The sequence below is a fragment of the Simochromis diagramma genome, unplaced genomic scaffold (assembly GCF_900408965.1).
Source record: "Simochromis diagramma unplaced genomic scaffold, fSimDia1.1 OVJJ01000205.1, whole genome shotgun sequence".
NCBI classification, from domain to species: Eukaryota; Metazoa; Chordata; class Actinopteri; order Cichliformes; family Cichlidae; genus Simochromis; species Simochromis diagramma.
In genome coordinates this window covers 1,362,559-1,386,147 of record NW_024386782.1, presented here as the reverse complement: position 1 = coordinate 1,386,147, position 23,589 = coordinate 1,362,559, and the positions used below count along the sequence as shown (strand labels likewise).

The window sequence follows — 23,589 nt, the reverse complement described above, 5'->3', positions numbered from 1 at the left end:
GCAAGTCTCAGTTTCTTGTATTGATGTGAAGCACTTTACAATGTAGGTTGAAAACTACAGCAGAAATGCAACTGCCTGTTGGAGAGCTGCCAGATGACTGCACAATCGCGTGCTGAGCGAGATGTATAAAACATGTATGTTAAATGTTTAACATGCATGGCCTACTGTACCTATCCACGCTTCAGTGTCTATGGCTGTTTTTTCCCCACGGGAAGGAGAAGAAGTATGATTTCCAACTCTGCCGGCCCAGATTTCATTTTCATGCTCTAATACTTCACGTACATGTGGAGGACACTTTGATCCACTGCTACCCGTCGTGCTGGGATTCCAAACACCTCTTGAACACGCGCCATCCCCGAGGAAATCTGACCGCTGACCCCGCCTGTGTTACGGCCGTCTCCTATCCGCTGAGCTACACCGGGAGGAATTTAAAGCAGCGCGGTTTTACATTTTGCCGATGCTCTCATCAGCTGGGCTGACTTATAATGAGTGACAAGGTGACAACAGTTTTAAGTAGAGATGCAGAGCTTTCGCTGTGCTCTCTTGGACTGAAACATACTGTTGTTTTCAGAAGTGCATCAGATACACAAGAATGCAGAAAGCTTGATTTTACTGATGCGCTAAAACTGCCCTAAAATTGACAATAAAATCCACATGCCAGCTTTTTCCACAGCTTTCAATCACAGAAGACTGTCTTCATCAGGGGAAGGCTTTGCTCAGCTGTCATACAGATCAAGCAGTCGAAGTGTAATCTCAATAGGATTTCTTATAAGCCTGCAAGAAAGTTCTGTCTAGACCATGGAAATAATGGTTAGACCCCATTACTGTAACTTTCGTTCAAAACTTAAACTACTTTGTTAGTTTTTGACTGATTTAGGGATTCAAATAAATAAACTTGAACACAAAAAATTGTAACAAAAAGCAGTTTTCACGCATGGACTGCTGCACAGAACCTTTCTAGGACTAACCCAACAAAGGTGGAGGTGAGACTGCAAATGTCTAATGCAATTAAATCAGCCATTAGCTGGTCTTTAACCCGCCAGCTCACTTGTACAAAGGCTGTATGACGTGTGCCGATGTGAGAGCAGAGCATCTAATATTACATGCAGCGAGTGCATCATGTGTAATGCCTCCAGGAAGTCTTATTTAGGCAGCTCCCTCACCTAAACAACACAGAGTATTTCCAGGATGGCGAACGCATCTAAAACGGACTATTTCCTGCTGTGCGATACATATGAGGAAAGACAACTGTGGAAAATATCCCAACCTGATTCTCACAAAATTGTCCAAAGTGCATGTGTGAAAACGGCTTCAGGCAAACAACGCTGACAGGGAGAGTTTAGAAAACTGTTACAAAGTAAACTGTTAGAGGTGGAGCCTGAAAGTCCTTTAGTGTACCTCTTCAAAGTAGAAAACTCTGAAAAAAGAAAAACCTTTAAAAGTACTTTGTGGAGTTTGTGACCTCTAATATTGCTGATATTGAATGTTTGTTTGTTTCTTTTTTTCTACCAGTGGCTCCACATTTTGTTTGTCACAAAATGGGGCTATGAGAGTGTTTTTTGAGTAGGGAATCCATTCATTGTAGCTGTTAAACCTCAAGGATACGCACAATGACTTCTGAATGTAAATCTAAATGTTCTTTATTGATTTAAAAAAAACTCCACAAGGTGCCTTTAATCTTGAGGTACATCCGATACCTTTGTTTTTCAAGGTCTCCAGCTACATCTTATGGGCCTTAAAAGCAGCTTAGATGTTGGGGGGGGGGGGGCTATAAGGCCAACAAGTTAAGATCAAAAATTAGTTTTTTATATGGTCATTGCATCGTTATAATTGTTTTTCCTACTTACTATCCAAATACATGTATGCAAGTTATAGCTGCCTTGAGGTTTTAGCAACATTAAGCACCTTAATCGTTCCTGTGCCATCAGCAAGTACATTCAGACACCCATGTTCTATGTTTTTACGGGTCTAGAAGGGTTCTCACACAAGATTACTAGGTTACAAATAACTTACAGAGAATCTGAAGCACTGAATTTCAATGTGTAGGTGGTACCTGGTTTCAAATGAAATGCAGTGAGTGCAGAGTTGCCGAAACTCTGCTGATATGTAAAAATGTGACTTTTCACCCCCAAACCCTCATTTTTCTTTTAAGTGAAAGTATTAGAAAAAGCTACAAATGGACCTTAAAAAAATCTAATGGATTTCATGCTTATTTTCAGTCAAGTTTTAACCTGTAAACTTGATCTGCAAATCACCACATCAGTGCTCACAGACAAACAGCATAGCCTCCGTGTGTTGTTAGGCATTGATTTGCAGCAATTCTGAGACTCTGGATCTCAGCTGCAATCACCAGGGAGTGTTTGCATCGAGCAGTCTGTATTTAAAGTCTTTGAGTCGTTCCAGTCCTCCCCTCTGGGCCACCGCTCTGACCAGGACACTAATCACAGCCTCGGGAGGGGCAGTCTTGGTCACATCCACAGCTACCAGCCAGCATACACACCTCACCACTTCACTGATTATTCTTCACCGTCCTGGAACAGATGTATTCAAATGTAATGGCCCGAGCCAAGAGACACGCACGCTCCATCCAGAGACAAATGGGAAGATGCGTTCACGCAGCAAAGCTTTACACAAAGAGGCACAAAGCTGGATGAGAGTACGAGAGAGAGCATCTTCCTTTGTGTCTATACGATGAACTGCAGAGTATGTTGCAGGCACAATGATAACAGAATACAATTAACTTCAAATGGTTTCACTGCACATATAAATCTCTCTCTCCGCAGGGTCACAAATGACTTAACTCCTTCCGTAAAGACGAAGCTTCTAATTGCACATTGTTCTGTGCGCTGTGATACTCACACTGTCGATTGGCACACTGTTCAAGAGAATTAACAATTTATCTCCGCGGGAATACATTAGCAAACTATCAGGACATCAGGCCAACACCGCAACATATGTCTTAATTGTCAATTTCACAGCATTATAAAAAGAAAGAAATAACGTAAAGAGGACATCTTTAAGTTGCGTGTATGACCACACAGAAGCAAAAAAGCTGATTTACATCTCCACCTCTGGTTTACCTTCAAGTTTGACTGCAATCTGCTAGTGCTGTCTTTTTCTCGTGACCTTGTTTTGAAGCGTCTTTGAACAGAACGGAGTAAAATTGAATCTGACAGAGCATCTTCCTTCACCACTCGCTCAGTCAGAGATGAAGGCCTGAATTATACTCGTTATAGATTAATTACAGTCTGACAGAAGACAGACACGCAGAGGAAACAAAGTGGACGAGCTCGTCAGACGTCCAAGCTGATGCGACTCGCCTCCACGGCGGCAGCTAAGCGCTTCTTCTGCTACAGCCTTGAGAGAAAATGTAAATTCGGCCTCTGTGATGTGTAGAGAATACGGAAATCTGAGCCACTGAGGTCACTGCGAGTTGACGGACGCTTGTTTCTTCTCCTTTTTTTAAAGTTCAAACCATCCTTCGCTAGACTCACAGAGCAGCGAGCGGATCGATTAGTCAGTGCACAGCAGCAGGCCTCAGCTCTAAAATTCAGGAGAGGGCTTTAAATTCAAAAAAGCAGGAGATGTGTCATTGCTGTTCACGTTGGTCAAACTTTTATGTAATTTTTTTTTCTTTTTTTTGTATGAGGCTCCATGTGTACCCAACCAGGACTTTAAAAACAACCTTTATTAATAGATATGGGCTGGGATTTGGGCAAAAATGGCTGTGTGTTGGTTAGTGTAACTGCAGAGATTCATTTTGTCTCTGTGGATGATAGTTATGATGATGATGATGATAATGATGCTTCCATGCTGCTTCAGCCAGGGTCACGACAGCTGCCACGGTGGGTTGAAGAACTTGATGGCATGAGACTTTGCCCACTTGGCAAAAACGGACTTCTCCGTGATGAAACGGTGTCCTCCATATGGGGCACTCTCATGCAGGAGATACTCAGCACACTCGTCTCGGCTGCCCGCCTCGTAATAATGGTAGGGAACTTTTTTGTAATCCTCTGTCCTAAAAAGAAGAAGAAGAAGAAGATTATTTACACATTATTTACACAAACTTTCATCTACAATTGTTTGGGAGTGGCACTATACCTCCTCTGCACATGTACAGACCATCTCTGCTATATCTCCCTGACTTTGTCTCCAAACGGCTCAACCTGAGCTGTCTGTCTAATAAACTCATTTCTAATTTTGTCTATCCTGGTCACACTCAGTGAAAACCTTAACATCTTTAACTTTGCCACCTCCAGCTTCGCCTTCTGTCTTTTTGTTAGTGCCACTGTCTCCAAACCATAGCAGTTCTCACTACAGTCTTTTCTTTCAGTCACAAATGACTCCTGACACTCATCTTCATCCGCTCCACCCTGTCTGCACTCTCTTCTTTACCTATCTTGTCCAGTGCCCATTGGTTCAGATGGTTAACCTTGGATATTTAAACTCATCTACTTTCACTACCTCTACTCCTTGCAGCTTCACCTTAACACTCTCAAAACAAATATCACATTTACAGTGCTCTTTTTCAGCATGAAGCCATGCTGCTGCTCACTGATCGTCAGCTGTTTTCTCAGTCTAGCTTCAACAACTCTATCCTATATCATCATGATATGGGTTATCAGCTTTATACCTCTGTAGTTACTACAGCTCTGCACATGACACTTACTGTTGAAAATCAGTACCAATAGACTTCTCTGTTCTTCGGGCATTCTCCAACAGTCTGGTTAAAAAGTCCACTGCCCTCACTCCAAGACATCACCATACCCTCCACAGGTATGTCACACCCATATCAGCTGCTTTCCACTCTTCACATCTGCCCTCACTTCCTCCTTCCTAATTCTCAGCACTTTCTGATTGACCAATTTTCCTCTTCTTGCTCTCATTTTCTTCATTCATGAGCTCCTCAAAGCACTCGTTCCATTTTCTCAGTACACCCTCTTCACTTGGGGATGGCACTGCATATGTGGGAAAAAAGCTATTAAAAAAATTCAGCCCACTCCTCATCTGTGTCTGAGATCAGCTTGAGGCTTCATTAGCCACCACACATATTGCATTCGAATTTCCAGCTGACCTGTCAGTGGTTCAGTTGCACTGTGAGTACTGTGGGCGGTAGGTTTTGACAAGGAAGAAGAATGAGTGTGTTAAAAAAAACATGATCTCTAGTTCTGCTGTGTCAATTCTGATGTTGGAGAAACGCACCGACATAGCATACAAACGTCTAACAAAAGTGTATACTGTGGTAGTATAGTATTAAAAATTGAGTAAACTAACTGCACTGTAGCCAGGTAGCCTTACCTTTATGAACATTTATGAAACTGTGATAAAGGCACCATGTGTGTATCAATTATTTGGAATTGAAATACTGACATCTTGTTATTAATATGAAAATGCTTGGGGTCCTAATCTTGCTTTTCAATTTAACTGATGTATTGATGGGACATGTTCAGCTTCGTGTAACGTCAGTCTGCCTGCCTTTGAATTATCCATCAAGTACAAATCTTTTTGTTTACTTTTTTACACTTTGGTAACAGATTGTTCACCTCTGTACACCTTTGAATGTTGATTTAACCCTAACCCGAGAATAATGTTCCTCAATGTAAAATCTGGAGACATCGATTGGATGCTCATGATCTTTGGACCCTCACAGCCGAGCATTAAAAACAGGCGTGATTCTGTCCCATATCTCATACATAAATTTTAGTCCAGAGCACGAGATGTTCATGTTTTCCAAAATGAATCGAAATTTCAATTCATCTGACCCCAGAGCAGTTTTCCACTTTTATGTTTTTTGACTCCAAGAGGAAAAGGAGTATTTGGCTTGTTATCAGTGTTCAGTTCAAAAGTCTGATGTTATGAGAACATCACAGTCTGTAGATTTGGCGGCTTATACATCTGAAAAGACACCATTAATGCTGAAAGGTACATACAGGTACATACTGTTTGCAGTCCAGATATTTCACCAATTGAAAACATTTGGAGCATCATGAAACAAAAAACATGACAAATGCAACCCATGACTTTTGAGCAGCCAAGAATGGGACAACATTCCTCTCCCAGAATTTGAACACTTCATATGTTCCCTATATTTTGAGTAAAATATGGGTTCATGGGTTTGTAAATCATTACATTCTGTTTTTCATTTTATACAGTGTCCCAGCTGTTTGGGAATTGGGTTTGTACATATGCTAAGCTATTTTCTTTATCCAGGTGTGCACATGTTTGTCAGGGAACATTTTTAATTTGCTATGGCAGACACTGATGGCAGCCTGCTCCTGTTTCAACATGGCAAACCCCACAGGCACAAATCGAGGTCAGTAAAGAAAAGGTTTTCTCAGTTGGATGAATTGGAATAGGATCTCCAGGCCAGAGTTCATCACTCTACATCCTGTTAATGCTGTCGTGTATAAATGGGAGCAAATCCCTGCCTAAAGTCTCAAAAATTGTGAAAAAGCTGCCCTGCAAAGTAGAGACTGTTATAGTAGTAGACTATTTGTCTAATGTCTATCCATCCAGTTATCCAGCCAGCTTTTTAACTGCTTATCCAACTAAGGTCACAGCTCACAAACCCATCCCAGCTCTCACAGATACAAGGTACATCCTGGGCAGGTCGCTAGTTCATCGCTGGGCTAACTCAGAGAGACAGGCATTCACAGCTAGGACCAATTTAGATTCACAACATAACATACATGTGTGTAACCATAGCACCCCGAGAAAATGTGTTTGCACTAGTCACTCAGGTTTAAAAAAAAAACAACATATTGGTATTTATTTTTCTACTACATATCAAATTAAAACCATGACTGATGTTTGAGTATTCACATATTGTTAAATATATACATATTGATGAATATATATTGTTAAAATTTTCAATCTTCTCTTTCTCACAGTTAAGAATACATTTAGCGTTCTTGGTTTTGGCTTAAAAGAAATAAAAATCTAAAGTAAGAAAACAAATTAAATTATTAAACCATTAAAACGAAGCTCCTTTGAGACGGGGTTCAGTAATTCGAGCTGATTCTGCCGCGAGCAAAGGCTTCTACTCGGCAGGTCTACCTTATTTGAAAAAAGGGGGTGCTGTCGGCGCCCGCATTTATTCAATAAATAGTCTTTTAACTAAACTCTGATTTACATCACAACAGATTCACTTCTATTCTGAGACAAAGTAAATCTGAAAACATGCAGCAAGCTCAGTAATGTACAGTAATGGATTTCACGATGCGTCGCTCGGTTTAGAGTTTGCATTCAAAAGAAGGGATCAATAAAAACAGAAGGAAGCTTGGAGCAATGGATAAGGTTCATTGTGCACTCTGCCACTGGTTTCTAATGGCGAGTGACAGCTTTATGAGAGGATGACTTGTGTAACAATTGCACTGAGAGAATGAATACAGAGAGAAGGGAAACAGCCATCACGGCAGCCAGTGGCTCCACAGCGGGAAAGCGACCGTGGCTGTCTGCCAGCTTACAGTAATACAAAGCCCAATCACTGCCTCTCCTCTGTGTCACACAGTGTGCACCAGTGTTGACAAATAAATTCAATTTCACCCTCTCTGCAGCACCTGTTGAAGCACCACTGCCACAGAACCACTGGGGTCAATCCTAACCTAAAACCATGAATATTGCCACACAAAAGTTTCCTTCTCCTTGTTGTTCTGGAGCATCCAGCTGACAGAAGCACTTTGCGTGACTCTAAACTGTCAATTCAGAAACTTGGTGAAACACAATATATTCCTGTCCTATGCAGGATGGAGGGAAATAAATGAGAGAGGCAGGGAGAGAAAACTGGCCCTTAACTGCCTCACTGAATCATAAAATCCTCCGTGCTGGTTGAATTATCGCTTCGCTCTGCCATGTGTCTTTATTTCAGCTCCTGCTGTGCACGGGCTGCACAGAGAGGATAAAAGGCAGGATTTTCAGTGTGCATTAGGTAAAAGTGTTTGATTTGGGGGATAGAGAGAGCTCAGGTAGAGCTGCGAGAGGAGGCGAGATCATCAAGGCTGAGATGACTTGAGACTGAGCAGCCATGCCCAGAGCAAGAGCATCTTGTTTGTCATCCCTCCCATGGCCTCGCAGTCAGACAGTAATCACTCACCCCGGAGTCAGAGAGAAGACGACGGGCCCGATATACAAATAAAACTCGAAGCAGAGGAGGAATTGGGGTGCTGCAGCCCAGCCACCCGCAGCCAAAGAGAGACTGCTGCCTGCTGGGTATTCTAGGCAGGGAAACATAATGGTATTCACGGCACAGAGAACCCAATATGGATTTCAGCATAGAAACTCAGCCATTAAATCCAAACTGAGGCATTGGAAATGTAACAGGGCAGACCGTGGTTATGGGAGGTTGTGATTGGCCGGCGCTGCGGTGAATGTGAATGGAGTTTTCAAAGTTTTGTAGGAACGCGTGCATTTTTCATGCAAGTATAGAGGAAGGAAGATGTGGGAGCAGGGTAGCGAGAGTGTGACAGTTCATGTCTTACTTGCAATAGGTGTCATTTATCATGCCGTAGATATGGATCTCTTTGCACATGTCCATGGCGAGGATGAGCGTGAACCAGCCCGTGCTGAGGTAGGAGCCGGACTGGATCCTGCAACACACAAAGATAATGCACTGTAATATTCATTTGCATAAAAATCCTAATCATTTGCATTGAAATATAAAAAAAAAACCAAGCACAAAGTTTTAAGTATGCCATTTTTCAGCCCCTTGTACACTTCTCTCTTGTGTGATTGTAATTCAGCTGATCTGAGAATTATAATTATCCTAACAGATGTTCTTAGCGTAGGCTGCTCTGGATCTGAGCCTCAGCTCAAATGTATATATATATCTACAGAACAGCAAGAAAGCTGGCAGATGCATAACCATATGTCAAGTTTCACATGAGAAATGTTTCTAATTTTAGAGACCAAATAAATATTATGTACAGTGATAATTTAGGGGGTTGTAACATTCACAGTGGCTGTATATAAAAAGATTTGAAGGCTGAGAAATGCTTGATGTTGTTGATTAGCTTCATTCACAGCAGTCATCCCCTGTGAGTGAAGCAGGCCGGTCAATAACAACATGCATTATCCTTTCATCACCATCATCATCAGACCCGTAGTTTATGAGCTCTGACCCATCAAAGTTGAAAAAAAGAGAGCTTTGATCATTTTCAAACACAGAGCACACAGACTCAAGATTTTTTTTAAGAAACCTGATTAGTAACACCTGAAGCGGGTCATAAAATGTGCTTCCCTAGCCTCTTCCAGGCAGGGGGCCCCCCACATACCCCGAGGGCCACTCTTCTCTGCAATGCAAAACACCACCAGGAGCCTTATACTGTGAATAAATTAAATGCAGTGCACTGCATGACACCGATAATGATAAATGAAATGGGACATGACCACCGTGTAATGCAGCATCAGTACGGAGAGGTGCAATGAAAATTCATTTAGAGCATCCAATTATACGACACCATCATTAAAATAAACAAATGAATAAATTAGGTCTGAAACTACAAATTATTTTCATTATTGTTCACTTCAGCTTATTTTTTTCTTAAAAACTGTCAGAAAACAGTGAAAGGTGTTTGTTATAGTTACGCACGTCCCGAGGAGGTGTGTTCAGATGGCTTGTTTTGTTTTACCAACAGCACAAAACCTTCAAGGACATTCAGTTCAATAACACACAGGACAAAGACGAGCTTAATGACGTTTAAAAAAAATTAAAAGCTGGAATTTTTAATTTAAAGATGACTAAAAAGACTTATTGTTAGCTTTCACAAGTGGATATTGTAATCAAGAAAAAATAATTCCAAAAACAATAAATGTAGAGCATGACAACAGAAAGGGAGACGTAGCGGTCTTGAACACACTACTTTACCTTCTGTAAACCACAAAAAAAAGCACAAAACTTAATATGACAGTTGAGTTCCTTTAACATTGGTGTGCTTTGATTCTTGGTTATATTTCTGCTGTTGTTATATATCAGTGTTATTTTTATATGTGGGATATAACGTCTGCACCTGTGATTTCTTCTTTATTGTGGTTATATTTATCCATCAGTTGTCACAAACACAAATGAATTCCCAAAAGGTCAGTAAAGACTACTACTGCGACTGCTATGAGCTTTCATAGTGTGGGCTCAAGATTAAGTTCAGATTATTTAGTTCTGGACAAATGACTTCTTTCTATTTCTGTTTAAAGAGGCTAAAGCTGCAGAATTATTAATGTTAGTAGATCAGTATGTGTAAAGACAGACATAGAAAACAAACAAATATTACATCCTTCTTGAATTAATTGAATTAATTCATTAAACCAGATTGTTTGTAGGATGTTAATTAAACCCTTTTTTGTCTCCAAATTAAAATACAAATGCAAAACCTGCAGACAATACTTTGAAGATACTGTTTCAGGGTTAGGACCATGGACAGCACTCTATTCCATTCACTAGACTTTAAAGCACACAGTGTGAACTATAGTAAAACTACTGTTGCTACATGCAAGAAGCCAGTACACAAAATGAGTCAGAAAATCTTGACAAACAGGAACTGTGCCAATTAAACTTCACAACCAAAACCAGCATTGCTCTGTAGTAAATACTGAGATAATCTTTTAAAAAAGGGTTTCTTATGTGTTGCTTGTTTTCTGCAGATGATTTACAGTCTGATTTTCCATGTGAGATAAAGGTTGTATCCAAAAGCATTCACTCATTCACGCTTCTCTATTTTTCAGTCCTATTTGATCCTTGTTAGAATTCATATTAGGAACCAATAAGCTAGGTAAAGAGAAAGTCCATCATTACTTTAAGAAGTGAAGGTCAGTCAAACTTTGAATGTGTCCCCCAGTGCAGTTGGAAAACCATCAAGCACTACGACAAAACTGGCTCACAAGAGGACCGCCCCAGGAAAAGAAGACCGAGAGTCACCAGCCTCAGAAATCACAAGTTAACAGCATCTCAGATTAGAGCTCAGATAAATGCCACACAGAGTTCCAGTAGCAGACACATCTCTACATAAACTGTTCAGAGGATTCTGCGCGAATCGGCCCTTTATGGTCAAACAGCCGCTAAGAAGCCACAAGTAAGGAAAAGCAACGAGCAGAAGAGATTTGTTTGGGCCAAGAAACACTAGGACATTAGACCAGTGGAAATCTGTGCTTTGGTGTAATGAGTCCAAATTTGACTTCTTTGGTTCCACCTGTGTTGTCTTTGTTTGACGTAGAAAAGGTGAACGGATGGTCTCTACATATATGGTTCCCACCGTGAAGCATGGAGAAGGTGTGATGTGAAGCATGGAGAAGGTGTGATGTGAAGCATGGAGAAGGTGTGATGGTGTGGAGGTGCTTTGTTGGGGATTTATTCAAAATTGAAGGCACACTGATCCAGCATGGCTACCACACAGCATCCTGCAGCGACACACAATCCCAATCATTTTGCGTTTAGTTGGACCATCATTTATTTTTCAACAGGACAATGACCCCGAACAAACCTTCAGGCTGTGTAAGGGCTATTTGACCAAGAAGGAGAGTGATGGTGCTGCGCTAGATGGCCCGGCCTCCACAGTCTCCTGACCTAAACCCAGTCGAGATGGTTTGGAATGAGATGGACCACAGAGTGACGACAAAAGGACCAACAAGTGCTCAGCATCTCTGAACTCCTTCAAGACAGTTGGAAAACCATTTCAGGTGCCGACCTCATGAAGCTCATCGAGAGAATGCCAAGAGTGTGCAAAACAGTAATCAAAGCAAAGGGTGGCATTTTTTTAAGAATCTAAAATATAAACATGTTTTGAGTTATTTCACACTTTTTTGTTTATCACATAATTCCATAAGTGTTCATTCATAATTGTGATGCCTTCAGTGAGACTCTACAATGTAAAATACTCATGAAAATAAAGAAAAACTTTTAATGAGAAGGTATATCCAAATCTTTGACTGTTAGTGTATATGCATATAAAATAATCAAAATTAAATGTATGAATGCTGAATTAACTTAATTGTGTGTTTAATGTTTGTCTCTATCTGCTACTCTATCTGGGCTACAGCTTAACAGCATAATAGCTCTCTCTGTTATGGCACCTCTGTTATGGACGAAGCAATCAAAAACAGCAACACCGAGCAGATCATCAGAATCAACCCCTGACCACAGCAGAATGTAGGCTCATAGCCCAAATACAATTTCTTTGCTGGCTTGAGAGCTCGGAGCTAACATCTGTCAAGGCAGCAGTTGAAAATGCATTGCATGATGAACAGTTTCAATTCAGCTCAATTGGGTTTTTTTATATAGCGCCAACTCACAACAATAGTCACCTTAAGGTGCTTTATATTGCAAGGTAAAATCCTTCAGTTCTGATAGAAAACTCCAACAATCAAAGCCAATTCCATGTGATAAAAACACTTTTGGAGTATCAGGGTGAGGTAAGACCAGTTTTTCATTGCTCTGCTACTGCACAGTAGCCAAAAATGCACATCAGCCTGTTATTAACGGACAGTTGGTGATCCAGTGCAATTTATTTGTCTGTAAATAATGTGTGAGTGAATGTTTTTAGATATTTTTGCTTGGAGATATTTTCATAATAGTCGGTGCATAGCTGATGCTGTATAGTGTTTGTTTATTTTGTGAATGCTTATTATTAGATCATCACTGGCTCTCCCAGAAAATAATAGTGTCTGTGAGCATTAAAGTAAAGACAGCGTGCTTGCAGGCATTGTATTTTCGTTATGAGCTGAATTTGCCAATAATAATACAGTCCATGTATATGTGTGTAGCTTAGAACTTGTGTAGATTTCTTAGGTAGTTATTATTTTACGGGAAAATGTTGGATTTTTATTAGACATTTAATATTTTTTTCTAATAAGGGCATATATAAAGACAAACATCTGCATAGAAAACACCATAAGGACAAAAGCTTTAGCCACGAAGCTCCTGGCAAACAGTTTTTGTGCTGATGTTAATCCAGAGGAATTCAAACATCAAGGTGTGGATAGGGATGGGTATCGAAACCCGGTTCTTGTTGAGAACCGGTTCCCACTGTTTCAATTCCTTGGAATTGTTTGCCATTTTTGCAAACGATTCCCTTATCGATTCCAGTCGCCCCGAATGACGTCACCACGTTGCGGAGCGTCATTTACCTGGCAGGAAACACGGCGCCTAAGCGGCTCAAACGCTTTGGTTATACTTTACGAGAACGGATGACAACGGGGCAACTTGCAATACTTGCAAAGTAGATATTTCATTTAAGGGAGGAAACACTACGAATATGCAAAAGTATTTGCTCACAAAACACGTGATGACCTCGTGTTTTTAATTCCGCTCCGGACTCGTGAATCTCAACCCAGCAGCAGCGGTAACGTTTGCACGTCCTCTCCCGTTAATGCGGCAGGTAAATAATCATTCACGTTATGAAGCATGTTCTCATAGCTGACAATGTTATACAGTGCTTAGGCACTGACCATCTGTTGTACACCACTTTTTTGAGGCATGTCAAGGTTTTTTTAACTACAAAACATTCAGTTCCATTTTGACTTAAATAACATTAGATCCTTTAATAGGCATGCCTCCGTATAGACAGCAGAAAAGGGAAGAAATCTTTCTATTGTGTATGAACACTTATTATAAAATGAAAATTATAGTTTCTGTTGGGGGTTTTAAAAAGGGTTAAAATGGTTCACAAAGTCTAAATTTCGGTTTGAATCTGAGGTTTGTGCACATGATGTAAAATCAAGGTGAAATACAGCGGCAGTACTTTCACTCACGGAGCTCACACAGCTGAACACACGATTGTATTGTTGCTGTTATCCAAAAGCCTCCTCGTAAAATAAACCTGAGCTGCCCAATAAACCTGTGGACTGTTTTTTTTAACTAGCTTATACCATCCCCATGAAAGACCAGTGAAAGAATTTAATCAGTTTGTGGAAAAACTCTAACATTTCTATTTAACACACCTTCTCACGCCTATTCTTTTTCCATTTCCAAGGAATATATTACTCCCCTTTCTCATTACATCTGTCTTGTAACATATACTAAATGTTTTGCGAACTTGCCACTTTTTTAAAATTCACATGCAATCATGGATATAGAATTATTATTACGGAACAGTTACTTAAACCACAACCTTTTATTAGAATATAGGGCCAGTGACTAATTTGTGAGGATAACATGTTTTTGTAGCAGGTTCTGGCTCAACCTTACTTCTAGTACAGACACACACACTTAGCCTTTGATACAATTGTTTTCATTTGCTTTAATCATGAGATTAATTCTTTGATATGAATCAAATCCTGCCTCAAGATAATACATAATACGGTTACGGTAAAAATCATTAAAACTCACCAGTGAAGAATAGTTTAAACTTTCATTTTTATAGAATCCAATTATGCCCAATAGCTTTGGTTCAGATAACAAATGCATCATCTAAATTTTGTATTCAGAAAAAGCAAAGGCGCACAAACACACAGGGGAATTTGGTTTGCAGTGACCTCCTTCAACATAGTCCAGAATCGCTGCAAAATATTATGCAAACACATGCATCATTAAATGCAAGGGGGTCAAAATTTTAACATCAAAACATTTAACATTTACATACTGTGGGTTTCGCTATTTCAGTCACAACTGTGAGAGGTGGAGGGAGCAGGTGGATGTGTAGGGACACAACATGTAAGTCTTGGAAATTAAACAGTTTCTAGGATTAAATGTGACAGCCACACAGTGCTCTCTGCTCATTATTAAGTACAATAATTGCTTTGAATTTTTCTGACTGGTTACTGCGAGCAATGCTCTGTGTCCTTGATGATAAAATTGCTGACGTTTTAGTTACTGTAAGTTCTTCTTAGGTTGCTTGTGTTTTTCTGCTGCTGCTGCTGCTGCTGCTGATCAGCAACTTTATTAACAACCAATTTTAACAAATTTCATCATCTGTCACACGATCATGTGCCAGGTAAGTTATCTGGACACTTCATTTCACTCTCTGTATGTGTGTCACGTTCTTCTTTTCATGTTATCTGGACAAACGCAATAAATACAGCAGTTCTTTTGCTTGTTGGTTAACAAGAGACAAACAGTGGGTGCTTCCTGTGTGACGTTTGGATATTTTTCCCAATGTGTGTGTGGGTTCTTCCTCCCACACGCTAAAGACAAACATGCTAGGTTAACTGATGATTCTAAATCTGCTCTATGCGTAAATGTTTGTTTGTTTCTCTGTATTAGTCCCGTAACAAACTGGAAACCTTTGCAGGGTTTCCAGTTTGTTACGGGACTTTAAGTAGTTGAAGATGAAGTGAATGTTTTCTAGTACGCTTATGTCGAACAAAACCAGAAACCTGGTTGACTCAACTCTATTTTAGTCATGCCAGAATGTATCTCAACTATAGTCTTAAATTATTCAAACAACTACCAGATAGATTACATTGACATTTCACATGTTCAGGGCGCCAAAAGGCTGAATCCTACTGACTGGTGATGGCCTGACTTTTCCTCTAGTGTCATTATAAAGTAAAAAATTATACTGTGTTAACTTTAATAATGAGATCTTTCATGATTTTTTAAATCTTTATCTAACAGAGCTGGTATTAACAAGGATAAAACACAGATTAAACCATCAAGTGGATTTTGCAGGGTTTCCATCATAGTGCTAAAATGTCATATTAACTAATTTAGCTGTTGTAGTTTTTAAAACTTTTAAAACTTAAAAAAAAAAGTTTTTAAAAGAAATTTTAAAAACAGGCAAATGTTTTAATTTAAAATTGTTTCATCTGTTTAGCTGATATCCATCCATTTATGGTGGGCTAGATAGTTCTTTACCATATGTGAACAATAAGCATGATTTGGTGCTCTCTTGTCAGTACAGGTTGTAAAGTGAGAAATAAACTCCCAGTTGTCTTCCTCTGTAGGCCAACAAAGCTCTGCGTTTCCATCTGTGCTTTACAGTTACCATTATGGCGGATTGATAGCAAAACAATTGAGTGTAAAATTAAATTTACGAGGCTAAAACACATTTAAAATCATATCCTCTAGTGTCTGCTTCAAAAACACCAACCTTTTATTTTATTTTTTGGATTAGAGTTAGAATGTTTGTGTTTGTATTTTAACAACATGATGAACTATCAGGACCAAGAGAGGACAAAGAAAGAACCCATTAAATTTAGGTATGAATCCACTTCTTTGAAAATCCAAACAAGGGAAAAGACCTAGTGACTCTCTAGTGAATTCATTAGGTGGTTAAATGAAAAGCCAAACACTCAAATCACCAGTATCTTACAAAGCCAGAGTCTGGGTACAAACGAGCCAAAATAAATCCAGAAACCAATCAGAGATTAAACTAAAGAGTTAATAAAAAATGTGAACAGAAAGTAGTTTGTTTTTTGAGGTTTAGTGGTACAACAAAATCCTCATAAACACATAGACAGTGGGGTTGTGGGGAGGTGAAAATGAAAAAAAAAATGCAATTTGCTGTAATAAAGGAGTGGAGGAGCACAGAAGGGAAATGGCACATTATCACTGATACACAGCTCGGCAGCTCTCAGCTGTCAGAGTTGTCAACACATCACTATTACCCTGCATTATTCATTAGTAATTTGCCACTCTTGCGGCACACACGCAGACAGAGACGAATACAGGCACACATACACCACGTCCCAGTTGAGAGCTGGATGTCCTGGAGCAAAAAGGCAGTCAGGAATAAATAAAGGGGGTGGGATCCGCTGACCCGATGGCTAACGTTTCAAAGCAGATGTCTGGCAGTGAAGATGTGCCGAGAACGACTGAATTCAGGGTCTACAACCAGTAATGTGTTTACCTGTGACAATTATAATGGGACAAGAGAGCAGAAAAGATGCTGTTATTGTGTGGCCAATTTAAGAGAGATAAGACACGGTGTGAAGCTGCTTTGGCAGGCGACAAATAACATCCAGAGCCGGAGGACAGAGAGAATGCAATTTGCTTGTTTTGTTAAAGCAGAAAAATTCCGTCTTTTACTCAAAGACGGCAAACAAAATGTGTCTGGCTCGACACTGCTTGGCTTTTTAAGCAGTCTTTAAAGCCACTGAGACAGCTTCCTTGAAAAATAAAACAATAAATTGGGTTTGGGCATGAACCATGGGGATTAAAAAAAGAAATAAAAAAATGTGCATAAAAAGCTCAGATAAATCCCTCTTTTTGTTGCTCTCCAACACAGACCTGAGACAAGTGAGGCGGGAGCGATTGGGACTGACATGCTAGGATACTGCCATGCTACTGGCACTGCGAAATGAAGGGTGTTTGAGAAATGAAGTCAGATGCTCTGAGCGGGGTCTAAGTAAATAATCCCCTAAGTCGGACTGATCTGGAGCTTGTTGTGCTTTACCTGCCGAGCGCCAGGGGCTAAGGAGCGGTGGAGAACTGCCCAGGATCAGTGAGAGACTCCTCTACCTACGACTCTGTTCAATAACTCACACTTGACATTCACAGCAAGAGAGCTGTCCACGTGTGCAAGAAACTCTGCACTGACGACTGATTCAGTCGAGCCATGCTATCTAATGCCTCTGCAAGCTGCACAAATATGACATGACACCTGTCAGAAGTGCTTAGTGGAATAAAACTCAGCTCTATTGTAAAAACTTGATCCTTACTCAGAGAGGAAATCCTTTTGACTCTGAAAACTGTTTTACAGTTGGCAAAAATAAATGATGTAATATCAGGCAAATGCACATATTCACATAATCGCCTGGCTGGGTGTCACTCTTTGACTGCATGTTTAAAAGAACACCTGCTCTCATTATGCACGACCCACTGCTGATATAACTGCCTTTGGCAGCTCATAATTCATGACTCAAGATACAAAGAAATGTAATGGAATTTATTAAGGTCATTTACCTTCTTACTCAGTTAGATTATTGCATTGATTCAACTCTTGTGCCTAAATGTATAGCTGTATCCTGCAGGTTAGCTTAGGGTAGTTAGCTTAGGCCAGAGGTTTCCAGGGATGTCTTCAACTGGTTGTTGGGGTGTTTTCCGTGACCAGGTGGCAAGTAGCTGCTGGAGGTTGCTGGCTGATACCAGGTGAAAGTTGCTGCACCAAAAAACTTCCTTGATATTGCTTTGCTAACTAGAAGATACCGGCTGCAAACACTCACCATTTGCTCTCCAAGTTACAGTGAAACTTGGAAAAATTATGATGCAAACCAGAAATTGAGAACTTTTGTCCTCAAACTAAAGGTATGTCTTACCACAACAGCAATGATCAATTAATGGTGAATGGTCTCCACCATTAAAGTAATGATTTTTGTTGCCATCTGCATGGTTTCACTATCATTTAGCAAGCAGTTTGCAAGTGTTTGCAGGAAGTCATCGCCTTTAATGTGAACTGCTAGTGACTGCAACAAAAACCCTTTCACTAGCAACTGACGGTTACCAGGGGCCATTTAAAAGTAGAATGGGAGGCAGAGCCTTCAGTTTTCAGGCCCCTCTTCTGTGGAACCAGCTTCCTGTTTGGATTCGGGAGACCGACACCATCTCTACTTTTAAGATTAGGCTTAAAACTTTCCTTTTTGCTAAAGCATATAGTTAGGGCTGGACCAGGTGAGCCTGAATCCTCCCTGAACTTTGGTTTTATTTTTGCCCTTTTGTTTCTTTTAGTAGCACAACCCTACATCCTCACTTTGGGTCTGCATCATCTGAAGAAAATAAAGAATGTCATGATGATGGTGTCAAAAGAATGGTAATGGACAGGTGAAAGGATATCATACACCTGAAAACTAGTTTAAACTATTGGTTGGTGGATGGAAATAAAATTATTATTTCAGTTAGTATCAGATGTGATTTAAAACCTAGTCTCTGTAGATGACACCTTGTAAGATGAAAATATCTAAGATAAAAAAAAAAGTCTAATCAGTCTTTTCTAGTTTTGTAATTAATGTTAGATCTTTTTATTATGACTGAGTGCACCATGTGGATATCCAAGGAAATTTCAAGAAGTTATGTAAGAAGTTAAAAATATGTTATCAATTTGAAAAAACATGGAATTTTCATGAACATAAAGTGTACTAACCATAAAGTGCAATTTAAAAATAGTTTCACAAACTCTATTTTAGTAGGTTCACTTTCTCTGTCACACCAACACTCCCCATGTCCTCTTTCTTTCGAGATTCAGCAGGAACAACACCCCGAGGCAGGACTCTCAGGCAGAATAGGTAAACATAAAAATCACTTTTTATTTAGGTTGGAAGTCCATGAGCTGCAAAAATCCACAAAGAAAGCAACTAGAATCCAAAAAAATCCAAGACATGAACTGGGAAACACAGAGAGGATAAAGAGAATCCAAAAACAGGCTGGCAATACACAAAGAGGGATAACAGGGTGGATTAACACACACTTTGACAAAGGACAAAAAGAACCTGAGACCAGGTATACACACAGAGATACAAGGACGGCAAATCAAGGAGCTGAGGAACAAAACACAGCTGTAACTAATCATGACAACAAGACGAGGAAGTAATTTAAATATAGGGCACAAGAGACAAATGACTATCAAAATAAAACAGGAAGTAACTACATGGGAGAATCATGACAAAGATGAAGGATTAATAGCTACATACAGTACAAAAAGAGGTAAGGCTATACTAAACTGATGCACAAAGTAGATAATATAAATCAATAAGGAAATATCTTTCACTTCTCCTCCTGCCTGACAACTACATATTCAACATCCTTTGAACAATACATCATCTCTCCCTCCTCTGCAAATGTCCAAACCATCTCAACCTCACCGTGTTAAGAACATAACAAAAGGCTAAATCATCACCTGACCACATTCCCTTGTTTCAAGACTACAGTTCCACAAATTCAAATGTTTGTCATGGACAATCTGCTCAAATGTGATTGATTAACAGAACCTGGATTACGAATGGACTACAAACAGAAACCAGAAAGCTCCTGTATCAAAACTCTTGGCCTTTGCATAAAGATTTTTAAGATCTGTGTACAGACAGCCAAAGGAAAGTTTAATACTGGACACTGAAGGTGGTCAGTAAAAGGTGAAGCTCAATAATGCTGCAGTTCAAAGTTCTTCACTGAATTAAGCCTTAATCTTCCATCATACGCGGCTTTTCTGTAGTGTTTTTAATTCTACGTGTATGGACCAAATAACTTGGGTATTATTCATTGTTTATTTCTTATTCTGCCAGGTTTACATTTGTTTGATTGAATCATGCTGACACATGAGTTACCCAAGAGATTTAAAAAGTCCAGAATACCTAAGACATGTGGACTTCATATAGCCAGGTCTGTATTTCATATTAAAGTTAACTTGCATCACTGAAGTCAATGTGTCTGCAAAATCAGATTAGTTATTACAAATAAACACAACACTTTGCAGGCAGTTGACTCACAGTCATGTGGATTCCCATAAATGTGCCAATTCTTTTACTTAGTTCTGTAAAGTCAATTAAATTGTTGTTAAAATTGTGCTCCTCCTTTTAGCTTTTAGTCTGGCTGTGACTACCTATGATAACTCTGATTGTACTTACCTTATGCAACTCTTCCCATAGCAAAAACATTATTTATTTATTTAGCTAGTTATCCATCCGACTAGGGAGTCTTTTATCTTTTTAAAAAAAATCTTTTTTACATGAGACCTGACAGCACACTCCATCAAAATCAATTCATATCCACATAATGCTTTTTGATTACACTTCTTGTTAAATGATGTTTGAAATGCAATCTGTCCTTAAACAGCTGATGAGTCTATTTATCCCTGATTTCTTTAAAAAAAAACATAATTATATTTAAAAAAAAAAAAAAACCTCAGTGTGACCAAATTTAGAATTGTTTTAACCTTGATATTTAGAGTTGTTTTTATTTGCTAATCAGCAAAATGATACCAGCTCGTTCCTTCTGCATCACAATCAGCATCTTTCTGATACCTGTTATTATGTGGAGCATTGCAGTGATTTTTTCTCTAGTAGTGTCTGGTTTTTCTGCGTCCAAACCTGCTGTATACCTAACGTTATATCAGTATTTAGGAGTTAAAGATGGGGATTAGTAAAGTACTTCCTATTCTTTCAGCCAGGTCGGTTTGAGGTTTACGTGGATAGACCTACACCCTCCCACACATCCATCCTCTATCAATTTACTTCAGACACAATCTGGTGAGAGCATTTTATCAGGCCAAGTTCCTTCCTCTTTGAAAAGATGGTGGGCATCAAGTCAACCGTCTATTTCTCTCAATCTCTTTTTCTCTCTTCTGTTTTGGCTCAAAGAAATTGCCACTCGAACAGAGCTTCAAATATACAGTATTGTCTGGGGTTTGCACAAGTACCATCCAACATAAAGCTGTTACATGAAGGACTTTCTCACTCGCTCTGCAGCCTTAAAAATCGATCTGAACATGAACAGCAGACGGCATTGCTTCTGTCCCTCTATTTCTTCATCCGCATGTAATTTTCTTCTCCCTGCAGGGTGCAGCTTGATGCAAATGAGAGTTTGTTATTAATTGATTACTTCATACAGCAAGAGACCGTGACACAAGTCTCTGCGGTTGCCCGTGGGCGAGTTCCGTGTAGAGGAACGGCACACCATGTCTTCATGTGTCTCTGAAGTAGCTGAGGAGCCCCTGGGACAAAACAGTGACAAAATCCTGAGCTGAGCCGCGAGGTGAAAGCAGGGCATTTTGGCAACATTTTTCTTTTATACAGACCGCAGAGCACAGCAATTTAACGATAGGAATGAACAATGCAGCTGTGTGGGCTCGCTGAGGCGTTTCTTAATTCTGCCAGGAGGCAATGTGAAGCATCGGGGATGACCTCCAACAGCCCACATTATGAAAAAGACAATTTGCTTTCCATAATTCCAGTTTTGTTTACTTTTCTATGTGACTCTATTAATAACCAGGGAGATGATTTGGGCCCTCAGAGAGCAGACGCCTGTTGATGCAGAGAAGCTCCATCTCTTGTTCGGATGATGTCAGGACAAAAAAGGCTTTTATGTTTTTCCCTTTTTCTCCAACGACTCTCTGAAATGGGTTTTTTGCTTTTATCCATACCAGCTAGCGTGGCTGAAATATCCAACAAGTCCTCAAGCTAAATGACCATGTTGGTTGTTTGCATCTGCAGTCTGAAATGACCCATGTAAGCTTTCCTAAAACAACATATAGGAGCGTTTCCAATTTCAAAGAAAGAAAAAGTCCAACTTTAGTTAGCATTAGCAAATAGTGATGTGGGTTAAAATCGACCCTTTTAAAACTTTTATCAGAAATCTGAACTCTGTTTTATATGTTTTAAGGCAACAACATAATAAACTTGTATTGTTCAGAGGTTTTAATATCTCAGTAAATACTGGCTGGACTGAAAATTTGATAAGATATTCCTTTTACCCTTAGCATGAATTTTTAAAGCCATGTTTACCTTTTGAAGTAAAGTAAACCTATATGGCTATGAAAATAACTCAATAGCATTGTCACCTTTAGGAAGCCAGCACCTTGTGAACCTGTGGAGTGGAGGTTCCTTCCATCTTTTTTTATATTATTGAAATTGTTTGTTTCTGAACCACAATCAAAATGCTTTGCTGCTTGAACTTAAGTCCCTTAGGCCTATTTGTCCTTTTAGAAGCACTTCCATGGATCTTGTCAGGTATCTGGTTAGATTTAACGTGTTATCAAGAACCAGAATATTAATTACTTGCATAAAAGTCTGTTATGTGTGGCAAAAATAACCAGGACCTCACCATCAGTGTAGAATTGACATGTTTTTAGCTCAATTTGAACATCCCACCTCCTGATTTTTCATGCATAAAATCACAGTGCCCACTTTTGAGGTAGTTTAGCTACGCTTCTTGGGAGCTATATTTTTATCCTTTTACATACACATGGTTTGCTTCAAACAAAAATGCCGGTCAGTCTTACACTGGCGAAATAAAAGCAAATATAGCCTCAAAAGGAACTGATAATACTGCTGTGGTCTTCTTAAAAACAGTCATTTTTCCAAGATTTCAAGCCACAAGTAATGTACGGTACTGCATGAAGTGGCACTTACTGATTAATGGAATTGTTAATCATTGATATTTTTTATTTTTAACATTCATGTAGGCATATACTGGTTCACTTTCTCTCCTGGTCACAGGAGTGTTCCAGTGTCATATTGTGCTACCTAATGCAAGAACTGGCTTTGAACAATAATAAAATTAGTGGTAGGAAACTTGCATCAGGGTCTCTAATTTAAAACAGACACATCACGAGTCCTTGACTGGCTTCAGTAAATCCAGAACGTGCCAGAATATTCTGGTTTGTTGGAAGAGAAAACACACATTGTCTCATGAACATTTCAGTTTTTGGCAGTTTTCGATATTGAACAACCTTCACTTTTACAACAATAACATTCTGATGCGAGAATGACAAATATCTTTGGCTGTAAGACTATAATCAAACCCACTGGGGCAGATGCCTCAGACACTCAGCTATTGCTTCTTAAATTAGTAGAAAAGTTCTAAGCTTTATTCGATCACAAAACCTTTAAAATAATAAACGTGCATCAGTAACACAATGCGCCACTGGAACATGAGAGTGCCAGTTGCTGAAAACAGGCCTACGCTTACTTTGTTAGGTACACCAGTTAAACTGCTCATTGATGCAAATGCCTAATCAG

At 39.5% G+C, this 23,589-nt stretch overlaps 1 protein-coding gene across 1 annotated transcript in view; it reads right to left on the bottom strand.

The window, feature by feature from the left end:
• Positions 1–204: 204 nt before the first annotated feature.
• st6galnac3 (ST6 (alpha-N-acetyl-neuraminyl-2,3-beta-galactosyl-1,3)-N-acetylgalactosaminide alpha-2,6-sialyltransferase 3) overlaps positions 205–23,589 on the bottom strand; it is a 98,753-nt gene continuing 75,368 nt past the window's right edge. Inside the window, exons 4-5 of the mRNA XM_040015346.1 lie at positions 8,478–8,585; positions 205–4,018 (exon numbers count right to left, since the gene is read on the bottom strand). Coding sequence (XP_039871280.1) covers positions 3,829–4,018; positions 8,478–8,585 — 298 coding nt within the window. The 3' untranslated portion in view covers positions 205–3,828. The remainder of the gene's footprint in view (positions 4,019–8,477; positions 8,586–23,589) is intronic.